Source organism: Danio rerio, chromosome 7, assembly GCF_052040795.2.
Source record: "Danio rerio strain M-AB ecotype USA chromosome 7, GRCz13ab, whole genome shotgun sequence".
NCBI classification, from domain to species: domain Eukaryota; kingdom Metazoa; phylum Chordata; class Actinopteri; order Cypriniformes; family Danionidae; genus Danio; species Danio rerio.
The window spans coordinates 45,259,881-45,272,916 of record NC_141027.1 but is presented as its reverse complement, the minus strand read 5'-3'; the positions used below and the strand labels follow the sequence as shown (position 1 = coordinate 45,272,916).

The window sequence follows — 13,036 nt, the reverse complement described above, 5'->3', positions numbered from 1 at the left end:
TTGAAAAAATTTAGTTTATAGTTGCATTAAATTTTTTCCCCATTGTATTGCGACCCCCGGGCTGATAACTTTGTTTTAAAGACACAACAATAGCGTCAGATACAGCACATTAAGTTTATGGCACTTTTTCACACTTTTAAACTTTCTCACACCTTTTACAGCACTCACATACATAAAAAAGTATTCAACGAAGAATAGACTTGGTGTGTAAGTGCTGTTGCGTGCACGTTTGTTGACTTTATAACTATCTCAAAGGATATGGGGGGTCTCGAGTCACTGGCATTGTGATTTTGGAGGTCGTGGGTCGAAAAGTTTAGTAACCCCTGTTCTAGATTACTTGATGATAGGACGTACATTTTTTGAACATGTGTGGAAGACACAATTCTGCATTCTGGATCATTCAAAATGCCTGGAGAAAATTTGCCTCTAATTGTGCGTTGTAATTGAACTTGTATGTACTGTTAGCTACTCTCAAATACCTAAAATTTCTTGTATTTGGTGTGAACCTAGCATACGAGTGGCTGACCGTAGTATTGGTAACCTAGTTACCAACTGTAAACAAGGCAAGCATAATGGAGACAGGACTGCAGTTAGGAAAGATCGGGCAAGTTTTAAATGTCCTAGCAGTGTAGCTTGAAATTGCTAAAAATAATGTTGTGCACAGAAGAAATGGACATTTTCTTTAATGAATGCCCTGGCAGCAAGAGTATTAAGCCTACTTTGAGCCTGATATATACAGGAAAGACATTGTCTGCATGATTTTTGGGAGGTTGCAGCGACCTTATATTTTATGCTCAACCTGTGGCTATGAAATTTGAGAATGACAGAGGGCACATTATATTCATCCATTGCACCGGCGGATTTCCCTGGTCGTTCTTGGTGTGAACAGGCCTTTAAAATTGTGGATTTACAGTATCAGTATTACAGTGTGGTGGAAACAGCTAACACACCTCTACTCTTTACAGCTCAGCTTACCAACTACATGAGCAGAGCGAGACAGGCTCGATATCCACAAAATGATCTCACAATGCTACTTCACGTCCGTTGTTATAGAAAAAGTAGACTTTCTTCGTAGATGAGCTTTCAAAACATTTTAACAAAACATTACTGGATGTCAAAAAATACTATAATATAAAAGTTGAAGGTTGACATCAGTTCAAACTACAGTAAATAAATAATAGAGGGCCATTTAATATTCATTTCTGCTTTGAGCTGCTTTTCACTATACACAGGAAATCCGTTCATGCATCAAATTCCATTTAAAAACCCCGTACAGACCCTCTTTTCTAAAAGTATAGACTTTCGTGCTGTGAGGAAAAAGGGAATAGAGGTGAGGTGTCATGCAGTGTCATTTCTGGGAAACTGTAATATATATATATATTATATATATATATATATATATATATATATATAGTTTCATCACTTCAGCATGTAAATCTAACAGTCATTGTGATTAGTAGGCACATTTTATATCAGAAACATGCATATGTAGGGAAGTTGCTTGTGTTATAATGAATAAAACTAACAAAAGGAACAGGAAATATATATAAATGTTTCGGAAGCACAGAGTGTGTCCCGCAGGAACTATCATGTTTCATTTCATATTGACGTCAATGCTACAACAGCTTTGCAATTGAGCTGCTTTACCAGTCTCAGCTCTTATGTCGTAATGTACACAGCATCCAATATGCAGTTTAGGAGAACCATGTAAAATAGATTTAAACCCTTTGGCAAAGTGTCCCCTGCAGCCCTTTCTAACTATAGTTTGTATAATCATATGCACTGCTATCAGACCCTTCAGACATCTGCTGTTCTCCTAATAAGATCTTCAGATGCATTTGAAAGTTAGCATTGGCAGGAGACTTTTCTCTGGAAACATGACGTGAGTACAAAGAAATCACAGTGATCTCTGAACTAGTTTTATTACAGTGGTTCTCAACCTTTTTGACTCCAAAATCTAAGCAAGATTTTTCACTATACGATTATTTTCAGCAATCGGAATTCTGATTAAAACAGTAATAATAATCAAACAACTGAGATCAATACACCATGTTTTGTGTGTATGTTGATACGTACATACCTAAATCAGATTTGAACAAAATAAGGATGAGGTCTTTGAGTTTTTGTTAATACATCTACTTACATTATGGAATAAAGACCTTTAAGACTTATTTAGTTTCCTCTGGAAGTTTGTTTAGGGCATCAGGTTGAGAACCACTGAAGAGGAAAGAAATAAAATGGAAAGAAATAAAGCATTCGGATTTTCTGATGACATTCAAATTGCTTTAAAGGTAATTTCTCATCTTTGCTAGATAATCTACCACATTTACAAAATGTTATCATAAAAAAACTGGATTAAAAAACACAAACAGTTCAAACTAACCCTAAATTTAAAAAGGAAAATAGAGAAAGAGAGTGAGAGAAGGTTGTAATAGCCAGTCACGTGGAAATAATCCCTCATGCAGGATCACATTTGCACACTAAAAAGAAAGTTACATTTGTAAATTTCTCTATTACAGACTCAGGTGATGATTATTGAGAGGCCATCTGTGTTGTGTAACGTCTGGACATCCAAAAGGACATGTTTTGAAGGTTGCTAAAAATAGCCGTGGTGCTTGTGAAAACTGAAATCCTCTTTAAGAGTGCGGTCACATTAGCAAGGTTTCAGGACAATTTTGCTTGAAAAAAAAAAGTTAATTGACAAGAACAATGAGAAGTGTAAAGCCGAGATCACACAAAAGTCCCTTTCAAACCACAGTGGCGAATCCTGCAATACTTTGAGGCATTTGGACAGCATTCCAAGAACCATATCTCTAGTACAATATTTATTACAGCACTGACTATCTAAAGGTGCTCTATAAAGAAAATCTAAGTATACTTTAGCATAAACAAATAATAAGTGACCAATGAAAATGGAAATTACATTCCTTATGTAAACTCAGAGTGGTAAACCTGTGAAAAAAGGCCTGTCAAAATGCAATCCAGACTATTGCATTGCACACTAGACTATTCATTAGCACGCCCTCAACATTTGCATGTACTTTAGGTCACTTTCTACATCAACCGGACTTTACGAGCAGAGTTTTACATGGGATCCTTGATATGTATGGAGATTGAAACAAGTAACTTCCTTATTTAAACTTCATCTATGTTTATATTAAACTTGATATGTATGTGAGAATCTTAATTTGTAAATATGAGACACAGTAAAGTCTAATACAGCTGCACCAGATTGTTTTCTGTGCATCGCTAAGCACTGATTTCAAACTACATTTTTTTCAGCTGGTTAAAATGCAAAATGCAGGATATACAGATTATAAATGTATTGATCACTACCTCAAAGAGGGATAATGTATGTTTACTTGTATCTTTTGTTAATTTATTATGTTTATTGTGGAGAATTTGCCATGTATGTTTGTTTTGAGCCAACAAACACGTGTAGAAAGCTGAGTTTTGTGTTTAATCCACATTTAAGAATCATGTCAATTACTTAGCTCTTACTGTCCCTTTTCTGAAGTGAATGAACAGCAATACACTTTATCTGTTTATGTGCTGTTTATTAGTTTTTCATTTTACGTCAGTTTTATTAAACAATGTAACCACAGAATAGGCATGTGCATGGGTATGAGATTTGGATGGTATGATATATGTATATATATATATATATATATATATATATATATATATATATATATATATATATATATATATATATATATATTTTTTTTTTTTTTTTAAATGTCTGGCTAAAAAACTAAAACATTTTTCCACAATGTATTTTATTATTTTATTTTGAGAAACGTATACAATATTTTGGAACAGTAAACATGTCAGGCTAAATAACAAAAATGAGTCAGTGACTTCTGCTGACAGTAAACATATAAGGCTAAATAATAAAAAAATAATCAGTGACTTCTGCTGTTTTCATTAGTTTCAAAAACAGACTATTTTGCGATTAAAATTATTATTATTTTTTTTTGCTGGAGATACTGTTGTCCTAAAAAAAAAAAAAAAAACGTAATAAAAAATCTTACACATATCTTAGAAAAGGTATAGCAGAAAAAATTGGCTTTTAATGAATCTTTTGGTTTATTCAAGGTGTTAAAATCTTGACATTTCCAAACTATACAGTATACCTTGAAAATGGTTATCATCCCATGCCTAATACAGAAGTCTCAAGCTTTAAATAGGAAAATTATTTCAACTCTTTTTTTTTTTTTTTTTAATTGAAATGCTATTGGTCAAAACAAATTCTTTTCACTTTGTTAAGCTAAGCTAAAAGTAACCCAGCCATAAATCAATTCAAATTGCTAAATTGATTAAAAAATGGCTCGTCAACTGTTTAACTCTAGGAGACTAAGAAAAAAGCCTTTTTCAAAAGGAGTGTACCTTTAATGCTCTAATGAGTGGTGAAAAAAAAAACTGTAGGTCTCTGCAGAAGCAATAAAAAGAGTCATCATAATATATTGAGCCGTCATAAAAACTAATTTGCAGCAGACTAGTTTTTTTTTTTTTTACTGTTAAACTAATGTTACACACATGGCTGACATGTTATTAACATGACGCTAGCATGTTAGTGGCATGTTTATAATGTTTCTAGCATGTATTACCATGCTATTATCCTATAGTATGCCAGAGTATAACACAAGAAGCTCTACAAGAGGTATTTTAGAAATTTGTGTTGCATCTCTACATGAACATTCTAAGGCAAAAGTTTCATTTGGTTTCTTTAAAAGCAACTTATATAGCATATTATTATGTTTTTTTTTCTTGAGCCATCATATTAAATCCACATACATGCCACAACATATTTATCTATTCATTTTCCTTCAACATAGTCTCTTTATTCATCAGGGGTTGCCACAGTGGAATGAGCTGCCAACTTATACTTGTGCATATGTTTTACAAAGTGGATAGCCTTCCAGCTGCAGCCCAGTACTGGGAAACATCTATAAACATTTTTTCACACTCATACACTAACACCAACTTAGTTTATTCAGTTCACCTATAGTGCATGTCTTTGGACTGTGGGGGAAACCGGGGCACCTGAAGGAAACCAAGGCGAACACGGGGAGAACATGCAAACAGCACACATACAAGCCAACTGACCTAGCCAGGACTCAAACCACTGACCTTCTTGCTATGAGGTGAAAATACTAACCACTAAGCCACCTTGTTACCTGCCATAACATAGTTAGCATATTGCTAACATTAATTAGCATATCTTTAACTTCTTTCAAGCAGATTTTAGCACATGGCTGACATTTCCGTAAATGAACACGATGCTAGCATGCTAATGGCATGTTTATAATGTGTCTAGCAATAATTAGCATGTTGCTTATATGTTTCAAGTATGCTTATAGCATAGAGCTGAACGTCTAAAGCTTAACATTTAGTATTTTAGAAATCTGCACCCTATATCTGTCCTGAATAATTTCAGCAAACTTATTTGTGTGTCCAAAATCATATTATGTTGAAGTGTATATTCCAAAGTTAGCGCTGATAGAATGCTTGTCAACTTAGCAACTAAAACGTGTTAAAACAATGTAATATGTTCAGAAACTGAGCCTGGTTTCTCTCAAGATTTTTCTTCCTTCACTTTGGTCAATTAGTGAAGTTTGTTCCTCGCCACTGTCACCATTCCCTGCTGAAAAATCCAGCTTAAACCAGCCTTGGCTGGTTTTAGCCGGTCGACCAGTCTGGTTTTAGAGGGGTTTTGGCCATTTCCAGGCTGGTTTCCAGCCATTTCCAGCCTGGTCTTAGCTGGTCAGGCTGGAAAATGACCAGCTAAATCAAGCTAAAACCAGCTTGACCAGGCTGGAAATGGCTGGAAACCAGCCTGGAAATGGCCAAAACCCCTCTAAAACCAGACTGGTCGACCGGCTAAAACCAGCTCACCAGCCTTGGCTGGTTTAAGCAGTTTTTTTCAGTAGGGCTGGCTTGCTTGGTTGGGACTTGTGGAGCTGCGCGTTGGTAGATTTACTCTTCAGTGTTTGGACTTTTAGCAATGAAATTTAAACCGCACTGAACTGAAGTAAACTGAACCTCAACTCTGAAAACTGGACTGACACTGTTTCAATTTACTAGAGCTTCTATGTTAAGCTGCTTTGACACAATCGACATTGTAAAAGCTCTATATAAATACACATAAATTGAATTGAATAAAAAAAATGGTTCTAGAACTATAAGCGCAGCCTCTGGTGTTGCAGCATTACACTTTGCTCTCACGCAAACCTACCAATCACACTGAAGTGAGTTTCACCTGCAAAATTGTGCCAAGCACCAGTAAATGTGACCGCACTCCATGTCTAACAATAAGACACACATTTAACATCTAATTACACTACAAGCCAAAAGACAAGGTGAGGTAATGCACACAAAAGGGTGGTCGATAGCCCTGTGCTCTGGCTGTGTCAGGTCAAGCAGGAGGTGCAGTGTCTGTGTGGGCCTCAGAGAGGTAAAGTGGCCTTCTTCAGCTCTGGACGCTCAGCCACACAGAGCAGTTCCTCTCAAAGCTGGTTTTGGTTAACAGGGGATGCATGAGTGTGCCGGGATTATTACAGGATCCGGTGGGAAACGCTGTCCTGAGCACTGCTGTCCGCTGTTGTGTGTTTGAGCAGATCCAGAGGCATCAGGGGAAGAGGCTGGTTTTGTTCACTCATTACTGCCTCGTATGGCGGTGCCTCGTCTATAGGTAAAGCTGATAAAGAGATGGAGGCCACCGGCTGGTGCCTGAAGTTCTGTAGTCTGCTAGGGTAACGGGACGAGCCACTGGCGGACACCCAGGATGCACCAGCGGGGAGATCCTCCATGTATTGATCCCGACACGGGTCTGTGAGGGAGTAGGGCGGTGGATCGTCTGTAGGAACATATATCTGCGTCCCTTGTCCCACACACTCATCATAACTGAAAGAAGAAAAAATATATATATGTGTGATTAAATGTGATTATATAAATTTGATGTCCAAAAAGATTTTATCAGTGCATTTAACAAACAGTATGCAACTGATACTACATTACATAGTGTATCCGGAAAGTATTCATAGCGCTTCACTTTTTCCACATATTTTTGTGTTATGTTATTCCAAAATGGCTTAAATTAATTCATTTCCTCAAAATTCTACACACAATACCCCATAATGACAATGTGAAAAAAGATTTTTTTAAATTGTTGCAAAATTATTAAAAATAAAAAACCTGAAAAATCACAAGTACATAAGTATTCACAGCCTTTACTCAATACTTTGTTGATGCACCTTTGGCAGCAATTACAGCCTCAAGTCTTTTTGAATATGATGCCACAAGCTTGACACACCGGTCTTTGGGAATATTTGCACATTCCTCTTTACAGTACCTCTCAAGCTCTATCAGGTTGGATGGTAAGCGACGGTGTACAGTCCATTTTCAGATCTCTCCAGAGATGTTAAATAGGGTTTAGGTCTGGGGTCTGGCTGGGCCACTCAAAGACATTCAGAGTTGTTGTTAAGGCACTACATTGATATTTCGGCAGTGTGCTTTGGGTCATTGTCCTGCTGGAAAATGAACTGTCACCCAAGTCTGAGGTCAAGAGCACTCTGAAGCAGGTACATTCAGGGTCTCAGTACATTGCTGCATTCATCTTTCCCTCTATCTTGACTAGTCTTCCAGGGATGGTATTAGCCTGGTTATAAGTGGTGCCTGGTTTTGTCCAAACGTGACGCCTGACATTCACTCCAAAGAGTTCAATTTTAGTCACATCAGAGCAGAGAATTTAATTTCTTATGGTCTGAGAGTCCTTTAGATGCCTTTTGGCAAACTCTAGGCGGGGAATGGCTTCCGTCTGGCCACTCTACCATACTGGCCTAATTAGTGGATTGCTACACAGATGGTTGTCCTTCTGTACGGTTCTCCTCTCTCCACAGAAAATGCTGGAGCTCAGACTGAGTGATCATCGGGTTATTGATCACCTCCCTGACTAAGGGCCTTCTCCCCTGATCACTCAGCTTAGATGGCTGGACAGCTCTAGGAAGAGTCCTGGTGGTTCCAAACATCTTCCACATACGGATGATGGCGGCCACTGTGCTCATTGGAACTTTCAGAGCAGCAGAAATTTGTCTGTAAGCTTCCCCATCATTGTGCCTCGAGACAATCCTGTGTTTGAGGTCTACGGACAATTCCTTTGTCTCCACGCTTGGTTTGTGCTTTGACATGCACTGTCAACCTTGAGACCTTATACAGACAGGTGTATGCCTTTTCAAAGCAGGTCTAATTAACTGAATTTACCACTGGTGAACCCCAATTAAGCTGCTGAAACATCTCAAGAATGATCAGTGGAAACAGAATGTACCTATGCTCAATTTAGAGCTTCACGGCAGCTTTTTTATTTTAAATACATTTGCAACAATTTAGAAATATCATTTTTTACATTGTCATTATGGGGTTTTGAGTGTAGAATTTTGAGGAAATATATGAATTTAATCCATTTTGGAATAAGACAGTAGCATGAATAAATGTGGAAAAAGTGAAGCGCTATCAGTACTCTCCTGATGCATTGTAGACTGTACACTGTTATTGTATGGAATGTGCTGTTTTTGCATAAAAATACACTTACTTCAGTGATTTATATATAAAGAATATTAAGTTTAACTAAAATGTCTTCTTTAATGTTTCATAAAAGTTATGTGAAGCAGTCAAGTAGACAATTTAATTAAAGTAAAATGTTATAATGTAATGTAATAATGTAAAATGTGACCTGTAATCACTGCTGACAAAAGGGTAAAACCCATTTTGTTACAGCAATGGTCTCAAAATCGAAGTGTAGAATCGTCCATACTCTAACTGCTGATAATTCCCACAGTACGTTGCACATTAGACGTGAATTCGATTAGAGCTACAAAAGCAGCTGAAAAGTGTAATTATACTACAAACATGGTGGAGGCGTGAGACCAACAGTCAAGTAGAGATGCTTTGGTAAAGATGTACTTGAACTTATATATATATATATATATATATATATATATATATATATATATATATATATATATATATATATATATATATATATATATATATATATATAATATATATATATATATATATATATATATATATATATATAATATATATATATATATATATATATATATATATATATATATATATATATATATATATATATATATATATATATATATATATATATATATATATATATATATATATATATATATTATATATATATATATATATATATATATATATATATATATATATATATATATATATATATATATATATATATATATAGACGTGTTTGGACATTAACATTTGAATGCACAATTATCCAAAGACCTGAAGAGATTTCTCTGCATAAAAGACTCACGAATGGCAGATTATCCTGCGGCTGCTTCTCCAATAAGGTAGGTAATTAAATATGAAAGAAATGTGGATGATTGCTCATAACTAAGCAACATAATGTTCAGATAAAAGGAAGTAGTGTGTCCCAAAACTTGAATACTCTTCTGTTACACACTCAAAAAAATTTTTCTTCACAATAAAAAAGTACATACTTTAAGAGCGTAGTATAAGTATGCGAATTGGAACGCAATACATAGTAGTCTGAAACACCTTTATTAGTTGGATCAGCTATTTGATTAGGGTAGGAGGAAAACTGTGCTGAGCTGTGGCCATCCGGGATTAGAGTTTGAGACCTATGTGTTACACTAAATAACAAACTGACAATTTTATATACTATACATCATGGAAAGTACATGATAATCATTATTAATGACATTAACTGTTAAACAGAAGACATTAAAATTTCTTGGAGAATTATGTAGAGTATATTGATATATACGGGTCGATGAAAATCCTTGTGGTCTGACCTATACACTTGATTGGATACATTTTCTAACCACTAGAGGGCAGAGCTTTTCAAACTTTTTCATGCCAGGAAACCAATATATGATGTATTGACATTATAGAATTATTAAAAATAAAAATATTGTATAATATATAATGAATACAATTTTTTTTCTTTTATACGGTATTATAATAATACAACAAAAATAATGTAATATAATATGAAAAACATTTTTTTTTCTAAATATGAACTTACTGCTGGATTGTATTGAATTTATCACTTTATTGTTAACCTGGGCAGTCATCAGAACACATTAATGTTATTGATTTCTCAGGATAGGTCAGGCTATACTACATAATCCTTTTAGGAATTTCCTTCTAAATTCACCAGGCAGTATACATCTACAGCACATTTAAACATGACATGAAAATAATCGATACGTTAATATGTATTTTATATATAACAGTGTTAAATTATACACTTCCCCCCCTGTGGATCCCCAACCCCTCTCTTGCAACCCTTTTACCCAATAAAAAATGCAGGGTTTCACACAATCGATTTGTGTTGGGACAACATGAAGGAATTAAGTTTACTTATTAGTTTTAGCAAATTTAATTTAATCGGTCTCTATACATGTTTACAAATACATAAACTAAATATGAACAAAAATGTATATAAAACTGTGTATATACAAAATGATTAAATATTATAACAAATGTCAGTTTATTAATACTGATTAATAATAATTATTATATAATTGATATAATAAATGTTCATAAAAACATTGAACTTATAAATGTATCAGAAAAAAAAATCATTATTTCAAACAATTTCACACCTTTGAACAAATAAACTACAAATACCACATGATATTAATCTTTTTGGTTAGAGACTTCCGGTCTTATTCACTTCCATTCATTTTTCGACACTATAAACACCATGTTATGCAGCTTGATGTTGTAAACTGATATTTTCTTATATTATTCTATTTAGTCTGTATGGTCATGCAAACATATTTATTATTCTTATAGTCATTTCTCCCATAGACAACTGAATCGGAAATTCTAAAACAAATTGCAAAAATGAGCCAAAATGAAGAATAAGGTCAATAGGACATCATGAAAAGTTTCTAAAATGTGTATTTGACAGTCTAGATGTATATATAGTGACTATATTTGTCTTATGATGTTATATCTCCTGAATGCAAGACCTTCATGCTAAATATCACTGACATTGGATTCTCTTTTGCTCCTTCCCACTATGCCAAATTGCCAATTTCACTTTCTGTGAGCGATATCCTGCTACACTGCAAACAAAGCTCCAGTGAAGCACATCAGATTCAAAGCCTGATGTGTCCATCCAAGAGAAAAGCAAACAAAAAGAGCGAGAAAGGGACTGAAATGGCCTACTTGTACAAGTGTGTACGTGTGTGTGTGCGCGCATGAACTACATTAACCAGGGTCATGGGCTCTTCCAGCTGAAGTGAAGCAGTCTTCTGCCTGTGACCTCAGCGTTAGCAGAGTGTTAGGAAGGGAAAGAGCCAATAGGAGCAGGGTAATTGGATCTCGCTATGGTTAACCATATCAGACTGTCAGTGGGAGCAGAAACGGGATGCTAGAATTGGTTTAAAGCTCCGCCTCAGGCTAACACATCAGACACGAACACAGAGAGAGGAAACAAACATCTCTGTCATATACAACATATCTGCAGACTCAGAGACAATGTGATTCTTTTATGAAGAGAATTAATACTGTCACATAGCAAGAAAACACACACACACACCCACACACACACACTAAATTTGTTAACTTGTTAACTAAGATGAAAAGATTTATAAATCTTAACCTATGGTTAAAAATCTACTTTTCAAGCTGTTTAGACAGACGTGTGTAAGTATAGTGTGTAGACCGTCATATTGGGGTGATACAAACTCACGCAGTCCTTTTTTTAATTTAACAACATAAAAACGGTGGACCAATTGGAGCGGTTTTCAGAGCGACTGTAACTTGACATAGAAATGCGGTCCTCCCCGCCCACCAATATTGATTGACAGGTGCACATTACCATATTCTCAGTTTGTTGTTTCAGGTCCACCATTTTCAACGTATGAGTCAAAGCGATTTCACCAAAGAAACACCCTTGCTCTGTTTTTAGATGTAAGGCTCATTGGGCTCAACACAAGATCAACATTCACCACATAATTGCTCTCATCAGCGCCATTGTTTGTGTTGGTGAGTTTGCAAACATGAATACGTTTCATGGTGTCTTCCTTAAAGGGCCATAAAACCCCCTCGTTTCAGCAGGGTGTTTTCCCACCTCTACTTTGGAAAAAGCCAGAAAAGTGGGCGTGTCCAGCTCTGTTTAGGGGGAGTGTCGGAGGAAGAAAAGAGGCACGGTGTGGGAGTGTCTATTTGGGCACGCGACTGTGTTTATATGTGCATCTGTAGTCGAATTATTTGCCAAATTATTAAATGGTGGACTTTAACTGTCTTTCATTCAGAGAATTCATTCATGTCCCTCGCGAAAAATGATATATTTGATTCGAGGAACTGCTGTAAGCGTGTATTTTTCATGCAATGTTTGATACCGCACAGCGAATGACAGAAAAAAACTCTGCATTTCCCGGAAACTTAGATGCACTCGGCAGGTAGCGTCAGAAATCCGCGTGGGTTAATCCGGTCACAAAATGCGGTAAAAATCCTACACGAGGTTAAAGTTTGGTTGTGGTGCTAACATGTTTACACTCTGTGCAAAAACAAAAGAGCACTGGTCGCTCGATCACTTACCAAATCTGTAGAGACAGGACAATCACCAGCAACTAGAGCCGCATTTTTATGAAGAGAATACTACAAGCTAATCCGGATCTCAGCGTTTGCAGATGAGAACATCTCTCAGGTAAACAATAATCCTCCTTAGACACGTAAGTTATTGTTGTCGAGCGTCGCCTACACTGTTAATCCACACGTGACTCCAGCTGTGCTCTTACAGAGAGAAAATGAAAACGAAACTTAACGGCAGCAAACTATAAAAGCAACACTCCACGCTTGTTTTGCCAACACAACGTGGCGTCTCTGCCGTCTAAACACTATGACAGTAATGAATATTAATGAAGTTGCACAATAGAGCACACTGATTGGTTTGAACCAAGCCTTACTCATGCATTAATGCATCACACTGTAAGACGTAATAAGACAC

The 13,036-nt window shown here is 35.9% G+C and overlaps 1 protein-coding gene across 10 annotated transcripts in view; it reads right to left on the bottom strand.

Annotated features, from left to right (window-relative positions):
* Positions 1–3,736: 3,736 nt before the first annotated feature.
* Positions 3,737–13,036, bottom strand: part of bean1 (brain expressed, associated with NEDD4, 1) — a 93,143-nt gene continuing 83,843 nt past the window's right edge. For 2 of the 10 annotated variants that reach the window (XR_015496059.1, XR_015496062.1), the window contains 2 exons: positions 5,873–6,906; positions 4,229–5,731 (listed from right to left, as the gene is read on the bottom strand). Coding sequence is in view for 2 of the 10 variants with exons in the window: in XM_087261663.1 (XP_087117789.1) it covers positions 6,558–6,906 (349 nt within the window). In the remaining 8 variants the exon portion in view is untranslated. Of the gene's footprint in view, positions 6,907–13,036 lie in introns of all 10 variants that reach the window. The other 8 variants (XM_087261663.1, XM_087261664.1, XR_015496060.1 and 5 more) reach the window with 7 other exon arrangements.